General features: G+C 34.1%; 1 protein-coding gene across 3 annotated transcripts in view; it reads right to left on the bottom strand.

Annotated features, from left to right (window-relative positions):
* Tnpo1 (transportin 1) overlaps positions 1-21,312 on the bottom strand; it is an 86,678-nt gene that overhangs the window by 9,283 nt on the left and 56,083 nt on the right. For 2 of the 3 annotated variants that reach the window (XM_063258333.1, XM_063258334.1), the window contains exons 10-22: positions 18,940-19,000; positions 18,352-18,520; positions 15,919-16,071; positions 14,916-15,141; positions 12,856-13,027; positions 12,094-12,180; positions 10,678-10,785; positions 10,401-10,559; positions 10,232-10,319; positions 6,669-6,767; positions 6,397-6,492; positions 3,213-3,288; positions 2,239-2,338 (exon numbers count right to left, since the gene is read on the bottom strand). In XM_063258333.1, the coding sequence (XP_063114403.1) occupies positions 2,239-2,338; positions 3,213-3,288; positions 6,397-6,492; positions 6,669-6,767; positions 10,232-10,319; positions 10,401-10,559; positions 10,678-10,785; positions 12,094-12,180; positions 12,856-13,027; positions 14,916-15,141; positions 15,919-16,071; positions 18,352-18,520; positions 18,940-19,000 (1,594 nt within the window). The remainder of the gene's footprint in view (positions 1-2,238; positions 2,339-3,212; positions 3,289-6,396; positions 6,493-6,668; positions 6,768-10,231; positions 10,320-10,400; positions 10,560-10,677; positions 10,786-12,093; positions 12,181-12,855; positions 13,028-14,915; positions 15,142-15,918; positions 16,072-18,351; positions 18,521-18,939; positions 19,001-21,312) is intronic. The other variant, XR_010050558.1, reaches the window with a different exon arrangement.

The raw sequence follows: 21,312 nt of genomic DNA, 5'->3' as shown, positions 1-21,312 counted from the left end.
CTTTTATACATCAAGTGCTTCAAAGCGGTTTATTCAAGTTAGGATTTCCCACATTTTCATTTTCGAACTTGATGCTGAAGATTTAAAACACCTAATATTTGTGTAGGGAGAGGGGTCCCATAAGTAGGAAAATGAGATAAAGATCTCATTGAGCACATTAAGGTCAATAGAGAAATTCTTACAAGCAGTTTCTGTCCTCACAGATAGACCCGGCAGTTACAGTAACTAGAAAGACAAAAGAGGGAAAAGCCAGCTAGACTTGAGAGAGATGCCAGGCAGTATGATTACCAGGAAAGCCACCTGCTCCCCAAACGAATGGGTAGTAAGAGACAGCTACCTAAGGACTCTTTAATAATTTAATATGTAAAACACACACACACACCCCTCTGCTCATATATACATGTATGTACACTTTCACTAACATCAATATACTACGGCACCAGATATGCATGTACACATGTCCCCTTTATGTAGTAATCATTAAGCTGCCTTCTTAACAGACTCTCCCCCTTCACTTATTATAGAGATAGAAAGAAAACAAAAGGCCAGAAAGCCTAGGTTAGGATCATACAGTCCAGAGAACAGATCAGATATCCACAAGTGCTCCCTGGGGAGGGGAAAGACACTGATGTGCAACAAAGGGAGCCAGGGATAAGAGCACCTGGGCTGTTAGCTCTGAAGCCCCTACTACCTCACAGGAGCTGTCCATCCTCTCTTTTCCCCCATCTTTCCCTCCAAATAAACTGTCTTTTGTGGTAATAAACTTCGCCTTTTGAAAGTTCTTTTTTGGCGCCAGGTTTGGATTGCTGGGAGCAGTTTTCAGCAGAGCAGTGGTATGGCATGACTTGGTGTGCCAAACTCTTCACTGATGGACACAACACTTGTGATTTAAAAAATCGTAATTCAAAAAGTTGGTGGGCATGGTGGTGCAGCCCTGTATTTTCAGTACTTGGGAGGCTAAGGCAGGAGGATCACGCTGAGTTCAAGACCAGCTTGAACTCCACAGCAAAACCCTGTCTCAAAAAGCAAATATGGCCTGTATCATATTAGATACCTTTAAAATACCTACGAAATGAAACCAAATTTTCCAGTATTGAATAGAAAGTTGATGCTAAATTATTTTGCAACTATGATCTTTCTTTTACATTGGTACTGGTTTGTCGCATATTAATTAATGTTTTAGCAATACGAAATTACTCAAAACATTCTTTTTCAGTTCTAATTTGTATACTTTTTCATGCCTATTGCCATCAACTTTAATTTTGTAAGCTAATTTGTTTCTAAAAACAAGTCAATAAAACCTACAATGTAAGAATTATCAAGATTCCAATTTAAAATATTCAAAGTACCATTGTTTTGAAAAAGAAGTTTTCTTAAAAATAATTGCAAAAAAGTTACTGCTATAAAAACATTTTATAGTTTTATTCAAGTGGACATCTATAAATATAGAAATTTTTTCCTATAACTTCATACATTTCTTAATTCACTTCATGTGCCTTGGATGTTCTGGGTTTTCCTTTTACTTTCCCTTTTTTAGAGTGTATCTACTGAAGAAGGTGAGTTTTTTGTTTTTTTTGTTTTTTTTGTTTTTTGTACTGGGAATAGAGCCCACAACATTGTACTTGTCAGGCAGGCAGTATTTTGCTGAGCTGTATCCCTGTCCCTAAATGTGTTGTTAAGCCTAGGGTCCTTTTGAGTTTGGACATATGTGGTGCATTTCAACATGTTCTACTTTATGTCTCTCGTAAACTGACAGCTGACTTGACTCATGGCTACACTGTTGTCAAGTAACTAGAATGCCTAAATATAACATGAATTTGGAAATAAAGAGGAATAAATGATAAAACCTCAAGACTAAAGCAATTTCAATGGCTGATTTAGTGATCTATTTATATTTCAATATTTGATTTCTGCAAAAGTAACAGAAGGATGGTACCTGGTCACTCTCGTAAGTGTATATACTGTCAAACTCAGCAAATTGATGTTCCTTGATTTGAGGCATGATGCATAAAGTAAACAAATACAGTCTGCATGTAAATAAAAAGCTCTGGCTATCTTATTTATTGATAAGCAGGCACTATCACTTCAAAATAATTAAGAAATACACAACATTTTAAATGTCTGATTTAATATATTTGAAGGTTACTGTTTTCATAGTTTAAAGTCCTGAAATATTTCCTTTAGAATTTTATTATTCACAACAACATTAGTTAAAAACAAATCTTACAAACACCTTACTTGGATTACGCCACTGGGATTCACACTGATCATGGTACAAATCCCACGAAATGCTGAATCTTTTTCCTCATTGTCTCTTATGTTTCTCAGGGAGGTACACCTATTGAATTATAGAAGTTAACTCAGCATCTAAGTAAAAAACAGGCTCAATCACAATGCTAGTAGACAGTATTTAATGGAATAAGCACAATATAGGAAATAGATATATTAAACCAGTTTTCAGAAAGTCTTACTTTTACTTTCTCATATGTTGGGCCCAACTTATCATAATACAGCACAAGCAGTGAAATTCACACTTATCTTAATAGACTATATATCTATGAAAAAATGGACAGCTGATTTGTCTCATTTAAACTGAGCCTGAACCAAGAAGAATTAGCAAATTAATTTTAAAAACTGTATTATGACTTATATATATTCCATTAAACACTACTAAAAATGATCTGAATTAAAGGTTTATCAATTAAAAGAAGCAGAATATAGTAGGATATACTGCAACAATATAAACTATTACTATACAACTTATGGTGTAGATGTTTAACTTTTACATTAACAAGCAAATAAGATATTATACATAACAAATTTAAATATGTCTTTAATGCAATCCAAGTTTCCAAATTAATTCTAAAAAAGAAACGTAATGCAAAAACCTAAATTTATAAAAATTGCATGCATCTTAATTTTTCTGGTGGATATTTAAATGCTTTTTAATGTATAATCAAGCTTTTTAACACAGCAAGCATGTGACAATCTTATCCCATGCATCAATTAGTCGTTAGCCACAACATAAAATAAATATACATGACGATGCTACTGAAAAATCTCACGAACCTGATAGGACAAGATTAGTCACATGGTTGGCAATGATTAAGGATTGTGATTTTTGTAATGAACTGAAAATATATCTAAAAGTGAGATAGAGAAAGAAAGAGTGAAGAAAAATGAATTAAAAAAAAAGATTGAATAATACACACCAGGGTCTTATAAACTGCTGTAGCATGGGGGCCACCTCTTGAGGACAAACGTAACCAAGACGACCAATTGTTATTGCTAAGGTAACGCAATCACGGTTATACACCACCAAACGCCAACCAAGACATGAGCAAATGAGGGGGAAGGAGAAAAAATAAAGAAAAAACAACAAATAACTCAGAAACAGAAACCAACAGAATTTGTGTATGATAATAAACATAAGATTTCACCAGTGCTGTTTATTACCACCCCCTAAAATAAGGGGCAGCAACATATATGGCATACTCTTGGAAAAAGAAAAACAAAAGGAATTAAAAAAATTCTAAAGATTGAGAGAACACCAAAAACCATGATAAATTGCTTTCCTTGCTCAATCAAATATCAGTATCGTTAATAAAAAGCAAGTAAAATGAGTGGATTTAGAGAATCTTCATTCAAAGCCAGCTGAAATTTCAGAATTTAATTTGATGTCTATAGTTTTCATCTGAAGAATTATTAATAAATGTGATTCTACTTATGAACTGGCTACTTAAACACATTCCATTTATACCTACAATCGTTCGAGTTTATTTTTCATTTTCCTATACCTTTTTTTTTTTTGAGACAACATTTTGCTATGTAGTTCAGGCTAACCTTGAACTCACTATGTAGCCCAGGATGGCCTTGAACTCAAGGCAATCCTCTTGCCTCAGCTTCCCAAGTGGTGGGATTTATAGGGGCGTATTACTACACTTGGCAGATTATACCTCTTTTTTAAGTGACTTCATTCTTAGAAAATTATCTGGGAAATTAATCCAAATTTTGATAATTCAACATTTTGAACTGATACTTTCCAAACAAACCAGAGGAACTTAGTTTCCTGATTTCAAATCAACCTGACAGATTTCAAGCATTATGACACTCACTGAATGGACTGGAAAACTGTTATGCTATGTCAAATCCCATTCCAACAAACTTCATAACTCAGATGATAGTCCACTAATTTCAAACCATATCTGAAACAAAATACTAATAAAGGAAATTTAGACAGTCCACTCTGATGACATGTGATATGTGGACCACAGGAAAGAATTATCTTTATTATAAAGTATAACATGAAATAGGTAATACATTATACTGATTACATGTTAATATTTGAAAAATTTTTGAAGTGGACTAATATTCACCATCAAAATTTAAGAATTCCTTAGACTTACAAAGAGCTAAAAACAAGTACAACTCAGAACTGCATTCTGCAATTCAGAAGTACATACATATAAATACATTTATACACAACAGGCAAAAATACAAACAAAACAAACCATGAAGTGCTTTAATGGTGTTCTCTCAAAAACTTACGGATTTAATCTTTCATAAAAAAAGGGTGGGGGATAAAGAAAAATGTTTAAGGATTACTTGAAGCAAACTACACAGATAATACTAAAATTCAGCAGATTCATATGAAGCCAGAGAAAGAAAACCTATGTTCAAAAGACACAAACTATGCAACATTCTCATTAACAGGCAAGTAATGAACAATTCAATGAAACATGCGATAAAGCAGATGATGGTCCATTGAAAAAAGTTCAGTGTAGGATATACTAATTGGAAAAAAAGCAAGTAACGACATACTAAGGAATTGGCTTTACAAAAAAATTAAGTTAATGGTAATTGAGCTGCTAAAATCTATGCTCAGTACTTTAACAATTAAAGAACCCCATTTATGGGGGTAAGGAATACAGAAAAAAATATTATATGCAGACACTTGTGGTAAAAGTAATCTAATGAACCCAAGTGCATTTATCAGTCTGATTCAGCCCATCAACTTATAGACTATTAACAACTGTTTTATGATTTACTTAGGATATAGTTATGCTTGGAGTATAATCTTATAAATTAAGCCAATCTGTTAAAGGAACTACACAAGCTGATATCCCACAAGAAACTTTAATATACATTACACTCAACATTTATTTGTAGCTATGCATTCACATTTAAAAATAAACAGGAAGTTTTCTTTAGGCTCAACAATAATTTTACAATGGCAAATGTTTCAAATCTGAATGTTATGTATAGGTACTGTGTTCTAAGGAGACAAAATATTGTAAGATTTCATAACTATCCTCTATATATGACTTTTATACTTTTTAGCAAGAAAATCTAATTCACTTTGTGAAGTAAACAGTACCCATACACCTAAACAGCCAGATAACTTTCATAATTGAAAAGATTTCCTTCCATACCAATAAACATTATCAATTTTAATCCATTAAGAAAAAATACAAATTAAAATTTAAAAATCAAAATAAAATACCCTTGAGTGTGAACTTTCTTATTTGGAAAACCTCATTTTAACCTTTGTTCAGTACTTTGGTTGGATCCTTATTGCTATGAATTACTAGAATTATCTTAGTAAATACACGAAGGAATGTGCTTTAACAAAAACAAACAATAAGAACACATTATTAGCAATACAGAGAGAATGGGAAGAAAAGATTCAATCACTCCTACATGTGTTCTATAGTATGGAAGGTATTCTTTAATATAAACATGCCCTCTATAAATGCAAAAGAGAAACAAGCCTCCTAAATAAAAAATCAAAAAATTCTGCAGGGAATGGTTAAATTCCCAATTAAGGAAAAATTTATAATGGAATACAAAATATGTGCCATTATTAAGCAATTTAGTCACTAAACTGCAATCTATTTTTAGGGAGAGGGGAGCACCAGAGACTGAATAACTCAGGGCCCAGATTGCTAAGTTGCCCCGGCTGGGTAAGAACTTGTGATCCTCCTGCCTCAAGTCTCCCAGAGCACTGGGATTATAGGCATGGACCATATTTCAAGATGCCTGGCTCACCCCTAAATTTCAAGGATTAAAAAAAAAAAAAAAAAAAAAAAAATCACTATTTCTCATCTACTTGTTCTCTCAATTTAAAAAGCAAAATTTCTATGTTTCAGTGGTTATCTTAGCTGGAATCTACTTTAACAAATATTATAACATGAGAATGTGGAAAAAGGAGTTTTCCAAATGTTTAATAAAACTGGTCATGGAAAGTAGCTAAAATAATGCATTTCACTAGTGAGAACCCAAAACAGATGCTTATGAGTTTTTAAATTAGCTTTGCTTTGGTTTCTCTACGCATCTTAATTTAAAATTAAAGATAACTAATTTTCTGATCACCGTAACATTTCAGACATATGGTACCTGTATTCTCTAACAACGTCTTTGGTGCGTTGGGTCTGTTTATGATTTCTACAAGCTGGTGCAACACCATAGGAATATAAGGCTGCATCTCTATACCTAGATCATTCCACAAAAAGAGAAAACAGGAAAGAAAAAATTGAATGTCAAAATATGGGCATAAAACATTTTTATTCCCTTATTCACAGTGACACATCATGTACATAGATGAAAATAAATGAAAAAACTGTGATATCAAGGCTCTACACTTCACCAGGGAGGAAAACAAATCTTACCCATTTGAATGGAAATTTCTCCAATTGCCCAGGTGGCATTGTTGCAGACTGAAATGAACTCTGGATTTAGATTGGTTCCCAATATTGGCATAAAATCAGCTAGGGGAAAAAACAAAAAGTTAAAACTATGTGGTAAACTTCTCAACAGCAGTTTCTATTTCACTTCAAAGAAAATTTTACCAAACACTGCAACGTTAGTTACAGAATCATGAAAAATATATAATTACATTAAAAAATACCTTTTAAAAGGATTGGTAGTATCTCCTTTATTCTAAGAAACCCAAGAAGGTAATGTCTGGCCAAAGAAGTTTCATATGAAGTAGATAAGGAAAGATTGATTTGGGTATGTTTTAGCTATCTTTAGAAAGAAATGGTCAGCGCAGTCTCATCACTTAACTGAGAAAATTCAAATCAGAAGTGGGAAAAACAGGCCAGGAAAGGCAGCATGCTAGAAAGCTTAACTGCTCAGAAGGCTAAGGCAGGAAGACTCCAAGTTCAAGGGCTAATGTAGGCACCTTAGCAAAATCCTATCTCAAAATAACAAAAAATTTAAAAGTGGGGAGAGTTGTAACTTGGTGGTACAGCCCTTGCCTAGTATGTGTGTGTGAGGCCCTAGGTTCAATCTTCAGAATCAAAAAATAAACAAATAAATCACCAGATACAATAAAAGGTGATTATCTTCCACGCCAGTTTTTCATAGAGTGACTTTAGACTTTCTGTTTTGGCATGGTATGAAGGAGTGAACACAGCACTCTACAAGTGAGCTATATATCCCCAGCCCTTTTAACACATTTCACTGAGACAGTGTCTCAACTGCCCATTCCAGCCTCAAACCTGTGATCCACTTATTGCAGCCCCAATGTGACTATGGCTCTTATAGCAGTATCCACCCTAGTGTTCCAATTGTGGTTTTTAAATGTCACTTTCCACTGAAAGGGACAAGGGGCTTTCAGTGAAAGGCCTCATAAAAGAATAAGACAGGAAATATTTAAAATACACCTGGATTATACTGTTGTAACAGAAGAGATGTTGAACTTAATTTGATTAAGCTGTCACTGTCAGCAGTAAGATCACTTAAGTATCATAAATTCGAAAGATAAACACAAATTAAACTCTAAAACATGAAAGCTATCTTTGGAAGAAGCTAGGAATCAACATAATTTGAAAACTGGTAAATAAAGAGAAAGAAGTACTTATTCTGCAACTATTTTATAATTTGTCCTAAGGTAACAATTTATTGATAAGAGAAACATCTAATACAATATTCTTACCATTAAATGAAGAATTAGAATCTCATACATTTTTAACTCCTAATAAATTAGTGGATTGCTATGGTTTGACCCCCCACCCCAATCTTGTTAAAATTTAATGGCACTGTGGCACTATAAAAAAGATGCATTAGATTATTAGGCTTCTGAAAGGATGCATTACAGGATATTTAGTTCTAGCATTACAGGCTATTGAACATCATTGTTTCTACCCACTGAACACTAGTGCCTCCCCAATGTTTAAAAAAAAAAATCTCTACACATTGACAAATGTTCCCAGAGCAAAACTATTTCCCCAGTTAAGAAAAATCTAAACAATAATTATCATGGTTGATAACATTAACAAGAAACACACACACACACACAGCCACAAAACAAAAAGCATTAAAACCACCACAATACCATTTAAACTCCTACAGAAAGCATAGATTCCATCTAATCAATGTCTAAGAAAACAAAAATAAAACTAGAATCTCACTAACCCTCATTCTCTCTAGAGTTAACTGACAGGCACATTACACACAAAGGACCACAGAACATGCTTAAATGACATCAAAAGATACGATCAGAAAAATACACTAAGAATCTCTAGAACAGAAATTGGTTTTATTTTTGTAACAACAAAAAATACTGTAAAAATGAGATATGGAGATACATATTGAAATATCAGAAGCTTAACCATAACTGGAAACTTCATGTCTACTGCTATTGGTATATGAGAAACGTGGTGATTTGTAACATACTGACAAATAGTTAAACCTAGAAAACGAGGATGTTGTACTTTTTCCTATTTTTATACCTTAAAACACTTTTTTAGAATAAAATGTTTGAAATTTTAAATCTTTTCATATAAGTTTAATAAATCAAAAATTGTAAGTTGGGAGTGGTAATGATATCAGGCCTATACCCCCAGCTACTTTGGAGGATGAGATAGGAGAATCACAAGCTTGAGGTCAGTCTAAACAACTCAGTGAGTTCTTAAAGAAACAGAGAAAGAAAGAAAGAAAGAAAGAAAGAAAGAAAGAAAGAAAGAAAGAAAGAAAGAAAGAAAGAGGAAAAGAAAAGAAGGAAAGGAAAGGAAAGGAAAGGAAAGAGGTAGGCAAACAAGGAAGCTGGAGATGTATGTAGCTCTGTCAGTGAACACTTTGCAAATCCTGAATTCAATCCCCAACACTGCCAAACTAAACAATTCCTTTCAAACAAAACAAAAAGCAACAACACCCCCCCGAAACTATAATTACATAATAAATATATGTATCACCAACTTCCCACAAATTCATTTTATTTTTAAGGTAGTTAAGACTTATAATATAATAACTCAATAAATAATTTTCTATAAAGCACAACTGTGTCAAAAGAAAATAATTTATGTCAGTATTTTAAATAAAGATTTAAGTAAAGTATAAATAAATTCCCAACAAACATGGTGAGATATAGGAAGGGAAATACTGAAAAATCATTTAGCTTATAGGTTTAACAGCATTTGGGTTACGACATTGTAAGAATCACTTTTTATTTTCACCTAAGGTGAGAATACAGATTATGCTATTAGAAAAGAAAACAAATCATTTATTTTAAAAGTGGTATTTGAAGTTTCCTACAGTTCCCAAAAAGGATGTTGGTATATTAGGAGAAACCTTGATTATAGTGATACCTGGGTTCACAAACTTAATCTGTTCCTCATTCTGGAAAGGAGGGTCAAGTCCATGTTTGTGCGGGAAAGGTGGCAGTGGTAGTGGTTGTTGTTTGTCACCTGATTTGGAGTTCAAAACAAAAACAGAATTTTGCCAGGAATATAGCTCAGGTGCATTAGTGCCTGCCTGGCAAGCATGAGTGAGACTTTGAGTTTGATTCCTGGTACAAAAAGGGGAAAAAAATTTGCCAACAGTTACTTCTGTTTGCAAACCAAATTATTTCCAAACAAAAGCATTTTATGAATTGAGGCACCACTGAATTAGTATCTTGGGGCACTACCGAAAAGAATGCTACTCTTAAAAGTGTTCACCTGCACACAATACATCCAGGCTTTCCTGGCAGACCCATCCTATTCTCTAAGCTGATATCATTCAAATTTCCTCCAGCAATAGGCATCCCCAGAAGGGCGCTAAAAGTGATGGTGAGCACCAGAAACAACAGGGATTCCCCACATCCTGCCTGCTTTAATCAGAGCATCTTAACTTTAACCAGCTATAAAATATGAATGCTGAGACTCCATGAAACCTATTTTTCATAAAACAATAAAAGTCAGATGTAAAAATAATTTAAAACCACACCCATAGCAGAAAATATTCATACCTATAAAAGGCTTTACATGCTGAAAGCAAGCTTTAGTCAGGTCACCTAGCAGGGCAAATGAACTCTGTCGAACTTCTGGCATTTTATCCTACAAGAAAAGAAGAGATTGTTAATCCCACAGTGACACACAGAACCAGGTTTCAAATTACTGTAACTATACAAGTCTCACCTGCATGCACTGATACATCAGTGTTAGGATGTTACTTCGAGCTACTAGCTGTTCAATGTTGCCTCCAAGTCCTTCAGCCAGGCCGCTGAGCAAATCGAGAGCCACTATCATAAAATCTTTATCTGGAGCCTCATATTGATCTGGCTGAGCATTGTTTAACTGAAATTAAACAGTATTTTTGCTTTTAATTGGTTACTCAAAGAGTATGGACACATTATGCATTATCTTTAGAAGTGTGTATGATGTAGGAAGGCAAAGATATTTTAAAATAAAATACCATGGCTTGTGCAAGAGTCTTCTGTACTAGGTTTACACAACGCTGATACACAGGTTCACAATATGGAAGGAAGCCAGACTGCAAGGCTGTGGCAACTGAAGACAGGCACTAGAAAGAATGAAGCACATACACTGGATTTTCTGAGTATATTTAAGATTATAATAAATGCTTCAAAATACTCAAAAAGACCCTAGTCACTTAGAAGCTTACTCCACTGGTCTATAGTAACAGGTTTGTCTTTTCAAATCTCTCTTTTGGATGTCTACTCATTGCTGATACTCTACTCAGAAAAAAGGTAAGACAGTTTCTACAGTTACGTTTTATTCTTGAAGAATAGATCATTCTATGTTCCTATTTTTTCTTAAAATTTAAGTGATATATTTATTCATGTTCCATTTTGGTCAATGATACATATTTTGTTTGAAAATAATACATATATTGAACATGTACAGATTTTCCCCTAAATAATAGTAGTCAACAACTATTCACATTGAAGAAGGAATTATAAATGATCTAAACAAGACTTTAAGGCATACAGGTGAATATGTACAGGTTGTACACAAACACAGTGTTAGTTTACATAAACTTGAACACCCACAGATTCTGTATGGAGAGGGGCTCTGGAACCATTTCCCATACTAAGAGATATCATAGATAAAACAAGCCATAATGATTATTGTTTTGTTGGACCCAAAATTAACCACTGCTTAGTCACAGAAGGTTTCACTTCTCACCCTAATGAAAGAATCCATGGCAAAAGTAGATGACCCTTAAAATAGTCAGGGGAAAAGAGTGAAAAAGATTGAACTTGCTCTAATCAGTGTCAAATCAAATTGGTATGTGTAAGTTACCACATTTCATATTGAAGAACATATTACATTTCTTTTTGGTTTAAAAAATATCCCTGAGATCTAGTCCCAGCACCAACAAATAAACAACCCCCCAAACAAATGGGCTGGAGATATAGCTCAGTGGCACAGCATCTGCGCTAGGTATTGAGGAGTTCAATTCCCCATACCAAAAAAGAAAAAAAGAGAAAAACCCCGCCCAAATTAAAAAAATCCCTAAATGTACACAGAAAAAAATTCAAATCAGAAAATAAATGTACAAAGTGAAGTCCTTTTTTACTGGTACCAAGTTCGAAGGCCACTTCACATACATGTGAAGACAACATGATAGATAACATATTGAAGAATTTAAAATATGGTATACAGTACACAGCTGTGCACTACTATGTCTAGCTCTGATGTGCTGTCAGTGAAGTATTAAGTTATATATTAATTTCGTATTTCAACAGAAATGGGTCTGCTATCAACTTATCAACATGACTCATCATATATACTCATTTTAGGCTAGAACCTATACTTCTGAAGAAATATATTGTTAAAATAACTAAGTACTACCAACCCAGCATACCTCAAGTAAAGGGAAGAGATCTTTATCTTCATCCTTTAACATGTTCCATTTCTGGATCAGTGGAGGCATTAGCATCTGAATATATTCCTAGTTACAATGATAAAAAAAACATATAAAGCACCACGATATATGTAAACAAGTTCATTTTCAGGCCATGAAAATTAAAATCCATCTAGAGCAATTGTGTAAAATCTTTATAGAAGGTATTTTAAGACTTGTTCTTTGTGCTATAATTTTTGTGACAATTTTCCTTTGACTATCTTCTAACTTAACCTCATTTTAAAGTCATTTTATATCTTTTTGGAAATAAAATGTTTATCAATAAATGCATCACTGTATTAAAGTATACTACTTATGAAGCCATAATCAACACATACTAAGGCTCATTTTCTGATGATACTTTTCACCCATTCTTTTTATATTCTTTTTATACTCAGGCAAGGCGTACAACTCTGTACCACCATTTAGCATTTCTGACCTATCACTCTAATTTCTAATTGTTTTATACAGTGTACGTCCCATACGTGTACATTCTGAGGAGAAAACAAAATATATGTAATCTAAAGGTACAATGTTGATGAAGTGGTAGCTACAAAAACATCTGGAATAATGAAGATATCCAGAGTACAAAAACTTTTTCATTCCTTTTCCTCTAATTAAAAACTATTCATAATTCATCAAGTCTAATTTTCAAATAAAAGCTAACCTACTATTATTTATGCTATGTATTTTCCCCACAATAGTTGTTCATAAGACACTTACTGGTTTGTTTAAATGATGTCCTACTGAATCTGCTAATGTTCCTATGGCATCATAAAGAATGAGCAGGTTCTTATGCTGGTATTTACTAAATGCGAAGACCAAGGTATCAAGTATATACGCAAGATAAGGAACAAGTTCTGTACAAGCCTCCTCCTCTAGGGTAGCAAAGGCACTAAAATTAAAGCAAAAGAATATTACTGTTGCATAAAACATATAGCCTACATTAGATACAGGAAACTAAATAGGTGGCTTATAATACATATTATGCATCTATAAACATTACCTTATGCATTTCTTGCCCTATATCAGATGTTTATTTTTATTTTCTTTAACATTTCTTTTCACTTCTTCCTTTCAAGAAGACTGTCACCCATAGGCATCTGCTTAACTATGAAGGTAAAATTGAAACCTACAAATGTTTTGGGCCTTATATTTACTCATTCAATATATTTGGTGATTACTGCTTAAAAAGTACTGAGTATTGAATATAGCAAGGAACAGAAATGACTCCATTTTCAAGAAGCTTAGATTATGGTGATTTATTAAATCAGAATTAGAACTGTACGTTTTACTTTACATTTTACTCTTCATAGGAAATTGACAGAAACTTTCTAATGTGGATGTGTTTAAGATTAAGAATACATGGGGGCAGGGGATTTAGCTCAGTGGCATAAGCACCTGCCTTGCAAGCAGGCAGTCATGAGTTCAATCCCCGGTACCAATTAACAAAAAAAAAAAGATTAAGAATACAGCAGTTCCACTACTCATCATACATTAAAGACGACAGAGTATCTGTTACTACAATGTATGTTAAGTATAATTTACAGGACAAATGTACAAGACACGAAGACACTACAGCATGTCAGTGCAATTACTTCAATTTGAAACCCAAATTTGTCTTGATTAAAAAACTGTCTTCTGTGCCACTTAATCTGTAATTTTCCTAAAATGACAGACTTAAGTCATGTTAATGAAAAACCTTAATATATTTAGTACTTTGAACAATATGCATTTCTTTTATAGAACTTGCCATAAATAGTATCATTTTATGCATTTTTATAGACCTTGCCATAAATAGTATCATTGTTTTTTGGTATTTCTTTTTGGCCTTAAGTTTCAAGTTGGCAGGAACTGTTAGCCCAACACTGAATATACATATACATACAACAATTAACAGCTAAAAAAAATGCTGAATGAATAAACTATATGAAATCAAACAATCTATCCTCCCTAAATCTTTTTAAAAAAGATTTACTGTAATTAGTTAATATACATGCTTATTAAGCTTAATTTCCAGCTCATTCAAAATTAGAACTCTTTTTAGACATTACTACTCTTTTAAATCTAGGTAAGGTTTAACTCAAATTTACTTTGCTATTTTGTTATTTTTTCCTACTGAAAAAGTAGTGGAAAAGCCAATCCTACAGGGAAAAGTGACAGATTTAAACATAAATGGCAAGCTCTTTTAGTACGTAAGTTTGTCCCAGGGAACATACTTTGAAAGTAGGTGTAGATCTGATATAACCCTAAATCCACTACCACAGATCCATAAAAGCAGAGTCAGAGCTGTGAAGGCGCCAATCACAAGTCTACAGACCTTTCTGTGGAGTTGATAGGTACTCTGAAAACTACCACGTAGATCTACTCAAGTTGTTCCTTCAAAACAAGCCCTACCACAATCACTTCACTGAAAGAATGAAGGTCAAAAATAATTCTATCTTTACAGTCATTAAGATGAAAAAAAGAATCATTTGAAGAAAATCAAAGCCTGTTTAGAGCCACATTTTGACTCAGGTAAAAAGCTGTAAATAAAAATCTCTCAACCAAACAAACTATATAAAATATGATAATGTGCAAATTCCAAAGCCACAGGCTAGGCCTATAAAAACTTCACCAAGGAAAAGCAAGGAAAACTAAACTTACTGTATAGCTTCTAAGTTTTTTGCTATAAAATACTCAGCTAACAGTTGAATATCAATATTCTATCTAAAGGCTGAAAATTAGTCTCTTACTACATTATCAGTTCTCACAATGAACACTGTGTTAAGAATTTGACCCACCTGCAGGCAGCTTCCTGTACTCTCTTGTTGCTATCCAGGATGCGCTTCAGCAACTCTGTCATTAATGGCTTTAGGTACGTGTCCGGTGGCTGGCTGACTACCCAATGTGCATACCGACTAAGAGTCCAGCATGTTATAGAACGCACAAGAGCCTTTTTATCAGAGAGGCACTGAATGAGGTGAGGAATGAGCTCAGGCAGGTATGGAATCATACCCTGCATGCAACCTAGAACAACAAAAACCTTTCAAAAAGTGCTAAATTTAGTTACAACAAAATCACTTCATTTGAATAGAGAAGTGTTACATGAAATCCATAAAAAATCAGTATGTTTTCACTACTATGAATGTGATATCCAACACCAAAATTATTTTACAAAATAACTGAAATTAGCACTAGCTACTCATAAATATCTTACAGTAGTGTCAGGACTGCATTTTACCTTTGCTACAAAAATAATGGCCTTTACAAATGCCTATAAAATACTTCAATTTCTTGTAGAGGTTTACATCCAAAACAGAAAAATGACCCTCTGATGACAATTTTTTTATGTTTCCTAATCTACTACATAGGGCCAGGGATTTAGCTCAGTGGCATAAGCACCTGCCTGGAAAGCGTGAGGTTGTGAGTTCAATTCCTGGTACCCAAAACAAACAAACAAACAAAAGACGCTAAATCTACTACCTAAAGCATAAAGCTATTTTTCTGGTAATGAGGGTGCTTCAAATATCAGAGTCCTTGGATTTTGTTCCTTTTGAGAAAAACATCTGAGACTATAAATAAACCTAAGACTGTAAAATTATTTCAAAGTAAAAAATTACCGTAAGATGGTGCTTGTACTCAATCATCCCTTTTAAGGTTAATACGGATACAGTCTTGTCTATCCCACATTGGCATTACAAGACAGCAATGCAATATACATTTCAGAGTGATGAATCTTGTTTACTGAGTAACAACTGCTTTATTAGCACTTATTAAGGACTTTGCAACTTGAGCTGGACTTACCTTCAGCAATTGCTCCTAAAACCAAGATGCCCGATTCTTTAACAACCCATTCATGATGGAAAAGTAATTCTTTCAGAAGGGGTAAAATATGTGGCAGAAGCTCATCACGATAAACATTTGCGAGAACATCTAGGGCAGCAGCAGAACATTTTCCTAAGGAAATATTTAATTTTAAAATGTTACATTAATCTCAATTATCTTATAATTTTATAATTAAACATTTATTCTATGTATAATACTTTATAGATAAAGAGATATCCATTAAATAGAAGGTAGTTACATAAAAATTTCATCAGAAAGGGCACATTTTTTATGACAAATTATACTATGAAGACATTCTGTTCTGTCTATATAGGATTAGACAAACTAGAATTCTCTTGTCTACATAGGATTTAATGTTCCTACCATGTCATGTCCACCATTAATCCTGGCAACATACCCACACTTAATTCTACTTTGTGCTACATCATTTAGAATCAAGTATGTAATTACTTAGCTATAAAATAGGCACATAAATTGGAAAAAAGTGATCACCTGCACACTAAGCACAAGACATGCTAGAAAATATTCTCGATACATGATTAACATTAGAATACAATTCAACTCAAATTTCACTTACATAACAATCTAAACAACAATAAAAACACAAAATTTTTCAATTGAAGAATAGCAAAAAGTTAATCACAAATTATGAGTCAAGGATAAAATTCTTAAAATTTTGTGCCCATACAGAACGAGGTGTATGATACACAGAAAAGCAGTAGCAAAGTACATAGAATTGGATTTTGCCTTACATAACAGCTATCAGGTTAAACAGACAGATGTGTTTTTTTAAATACATATAAAGAAAAACTTTGGGGAGAATACAAAGATGCATGGGATGTGAAGAGGCATTTCCCCCTCTTGAATGTATTTGTTGCTACAATCTCAGTTTAGCCTGCCCACTCACCCTGATAGTTGTTATGTAAGGCAAATAAATTTAAAAAAAAAAAAAAATTCCCAACTGTAGCGAAGACATTGAACTGTCCTACTGAAGGGGACCAGGCAGGGTTCCAAGGCTAGATGGGTTGTCAGTACTAACCATGCTAACCTTGGGTAAAATTTTTTTTGCTACTTCCTTACCTATCCATGGTGTTGGAAAGATTAAATTTAACACACAAAGGCCATGGTCTAGTGCTAAGCACATTAGTCACCCTAAATAAAATGTTAGCTATGACTAAATAAGCAACAGAATAAGAATTAACACTATCTAAAAACACACTCCCGAGTGATGTATGTCCCTAACCACTTTAATAATTACAACATCTTGGGCTAACAAAAAGTGAGTGTTCTTTACTGGAGGTGACAGTTCCCTCAGGGACGTCTGGCAATGTCTGGAACCATAGCTGTGTCCACTGCTGGCATTTTGGGTAAAAGATAGGAACCCTGTTCAACATAGTATAGTATACAAGGTAGGGCCCATAATAATGAATTATTTGGCCCAACAGACCAATAGTGCTAAGACTGATAAACTCTGAGCTGCAGCAGTGAAGTTTTAAAAACCAGTGATCAAGAGAAAACCAAACAAGTATAGCTCTTCCCCAGTTAGAATGTGGGTCAGAAGATCAGCACCACAGGCGACGTGATTTTTTTTAAAAAAGCATACTTTTGAAGTTTTGAATATAGCAATTAATATTATTTTGTAATTATCTAATAGCCGACCATTTCTCATGCAAATTAGTACTAAAAAAACTTAGGTTAGGAAAACAGGAAATGCATGTGGCGATGTCCAGATTTTACTGTCAAAACAGTCTCAGGCTCAGCAGGTCCTCAGTGAAAGGCAAACACAAATCAATGCTATCTTTTCACATTTACTAGAATGGCTCTCAGAAAGAGATTCAGTAAAAAGAATTAGAGGAAAAACAAACTGTTCAACATGGCTGGTGACAAAGTCAACAAGTGCAGCCATTTAAACTGATTCTGCAATCTCATTCCTAGGTACACCTCTGAAAGAACTAAACAAAAATTCTAAATGAATACTCCCAACAGCCGAAAAGGAAAAACACAAATGTCCATCAACTGATGAGGGAAGGGGAACTGTTCTGCTAATAAAATGGAGTATGACTTACCAATAAAAAATAAAGTATTGGTACATGTTAAAACATGGACAAGCTGCCAGGCATAGTGCTGTAGTTATCTAGGGTTGGGAGAAAATGGGGATGGGGTTTCTTTTGGGGGGTAATATGTCCTAAAACTGACCGCAATGATGGTTGGATAGCTCCATGAATAGTGAAACCTCCTACTGTCTATATATATTTTTGGTGCCAGGAATTGAACTCAGGACCTTCTGCTTGCCAGGCAGGTGCTATGCTGTTGAGCTATATTCCCAGCCGCACCTACACTGTAATGGATGAACTGTATACCTTATCAAGTGATTTTCCCAGTCTGACTTACTTAGATTCCAGTCAGAAATTGTATCATCATCATCAATTTCATCATCGTCATCATCTTCCTCTTCAATTCCATCTTCATCATGCTGCTGAGCCACTGTTCTTGATCGATGAAATCGTGGCCTTATATCTTGTTCACTATCAGGAATTGTTTCATCCTCCTCCACATCACCCTGTTTTTTTTTTTTTTAAAGGAAATTTTTGGAATAATACATGTGTAAGTAAAATAATCAGAGCACCAAAAGATGGTGTCGTGAAGTTCATGTCCTCATTTAAGAACTATTCTCTTGTGGAAAGAAGGACAGGATATAACACTGTTAGGGTATGAGGTCCTTTCAGGTGCGCTACATTGTATCAGCTCATATAATCTAAATGTAGCTGAATTAAACTCAGATTAGCATATTTAGAAAGTATAATTTCAAATAAATTCCAAATTCATTATGTTTGTTCTCTCCTTGAAGTATTACAGCCTACTGTATAACAGGAAGCCTATTTACGTAAGGTTAAACCTATAAAAATGTTCTATTGACCAAATGTGAAGATTTATGAACACAAAAATCACATTCCTTATCCATCAGCAAGGTTTACTTACCTTAAGCAGGATAATATCTATATCTGAGTACTTCATGCCATTCACTAACACAGGAATCAACCTATAAAGAAATCAATTTATGAAACAAAGATCCAACGATCTCAACAGAATTAAGTTTTAACAGCCTTGTGTATACAAATAAAACTACTGAGACAACTACTAGTAACAATGCCTTCGAGCATATTCATGGATGCCAGCCCTTATTAACTTCAGGGATAATGATGGAGTAAGCTGTGAGATGCAAATGTGAATTCAGCAAAACCTTCATGCTCAAGTCCTTGTAAATTCTAAAACAAACACTAGTTAAACATTGTAGTCAGCCTAAGATAACAGGATTTACAATATACACAAACATATTTCATAAGCTTTAGGCATTTTAAGGAAAAGTAGGTCTATTTGGATCGCAGACACATAAATCATTAGTGATCTTTGTGAACAATTTGAAGGACAGATGTCAGACTGCAAGACAGTAAACAATTAGCAACCATGTTAAAACAGTGAAGAACAGTGAGCTCAACTACCCTGTGGATTTTTTTAAGAGGAAAGGAAATTGCAGCAGCTTAAATGGCACTTGAAAAAGGGGCAACAGTGAAACAATACCCACTTAATGGACTGAGGTTCCTGGGGATAAGAAAAAACATTATGCTACTTTTATCTCTAGTGGAAAGACTGGTTAGGATGAAGAAAACTCCCAAGAAAACCTATCTCTAAATTCTGAGGCAGGACAAAAGGGTCATCTGTTTTCCCTACACAGCAGCAAAACTCACGAGAACTGTACAAGACTTACAGAAGGTTTGATACAGTTCTCAGTTGGCAGATAAAAGTTGACCTGAAACAAGGAATGCCAGATAGTATAGTGTCCACTCGAAATTGATGAGCATAGTGTCTACATTCAGTAATTCCCCAAGCAATGTAACTTTCCCCAATAGTATTTATCAGCCTAGTTAGAGAAGCAAAAAAGGAGGGAAAAAACCCAGAGTAGAGAAGTCAGATGTAGGGTAGCTAGAAGTTTACTGCTAGTACAGCTCACTTGAGATTGCACTACCTATCAGATAAAGAATCTAAGACTGGAAAACACAAAGCAGTTAAGATTTGGCTGTGGCAGGGGGTGACAATCTGGCAAATGAAAACAGAAGGTTGGAAAGTGAAATATAGGAGTTACCTACAACTATGTGGCAATCTGAACTATGTCTGATAAAGTCAGAAGGAGTTCATTGTAATTGAACCCAATTTCTAATTTTCAAGCAGCTGTTTCCTGAAGTCTCAACTGGTCATCAGAAATAAAGTTTTTAATAGAAGAGTATGAGATGGTATTAATACAGCAAATGCTTGCTGAGTACTTAATATGTGTTGGGCACTGTGTTGTTTTATCTATTCATACAATAGCCCTGTCAAATATTAGTCTATGAAAACAAAGATTAAAAAAAATCAAAGTGGATGGTATTGAGGCACAAGTTTGGGGAACCTGAGGCACAAGGATTGCTGCGAGTTTAAGGCCAGACTGAACTGCATAGTGAGACCCTGACTCAAAAAGCCCAAACAAAAGGTCAAAGTAATTGGGGGTAGAGGAGGGTAGAAGGGTGCAAGAGTTTTACCAGTTTACTGAATGCCCAATAATCAAAATAGTATACTAAGACTATATAGCCTAGAAACAAACACTAACAAAACCTAAGTGCTATCCTTGTTAGATCAGTGCTTTCTAAGAATTAAAGAGATTTCATTTACAGTTTTAATTCCTAAGCAAACATTTTTTGCTCAAACTAAGCAAGTATCTAGTTAAAAGGGAAAAAGCAAGTTTCTTTATCATTTTTCTTTAACTCTCTGTATCACACTTATATTGATAGTCTCCCAGTCTGCCAATGCATCATCTAAGAAGTAAAGAGTGCTTGCTGTTTGGTACCCATGATTCCAGCTACTTAGGACACCGAGGCATCCAATGTCAGTCTAAGCAACACAGAAAGTTTTTGTTTACTTGAAAATAAAAACAAAACAAAAATTAACGAAACAGTATGAAGAAGAATGCCTCCTCCCAATTTACTCATTATGTAGTTCTGTAAGTTATGAACTCTTTCAGCTGGAGAGATTAAAAAAGCCCCCCCAACAGTGCAAGGTAGATAAATTACCCCCAATCATGAGCGCCCTGAGCCATTTAACATTTGTACCGATAAGCATAGCAAACCTGTTACTAAATGCCTACTTGTTTAAATATTGTTTGGATTGTATGATGTATGTAGTTACAATCTCATAAATAATATTTCCTAATGTTATAGATTAGGCTTTCATTAACTCACTATCTAGTTTAATAAAAATATTTATGGCTTTTTGGAATTATATGGTTGTATAAAATGATGTAAATTACAGATGAAAGGGTAA

This window comes from Cavia porcellus, unplaced genomic scaffold (genome assembly GCF_034190915.1).
Source record: "Cavia porcellus strain 051 isolate PalLab524CR breed Dunkin Hartley unplaced genomic scaffold, mCavPor4.1 scaffold_11, whole genome shotgun sequence".
Taxonomy (NCBI): Eukaryota; Metazoa; Chordata; class Mammalia; order Rodentia; family Caviidae; genus Cavia; species Cavia porcellus.
Note: the sequence above shows the minus strand (reverse complement) of the source record. Positions and strands in the feature narration are given on the sequence as shown.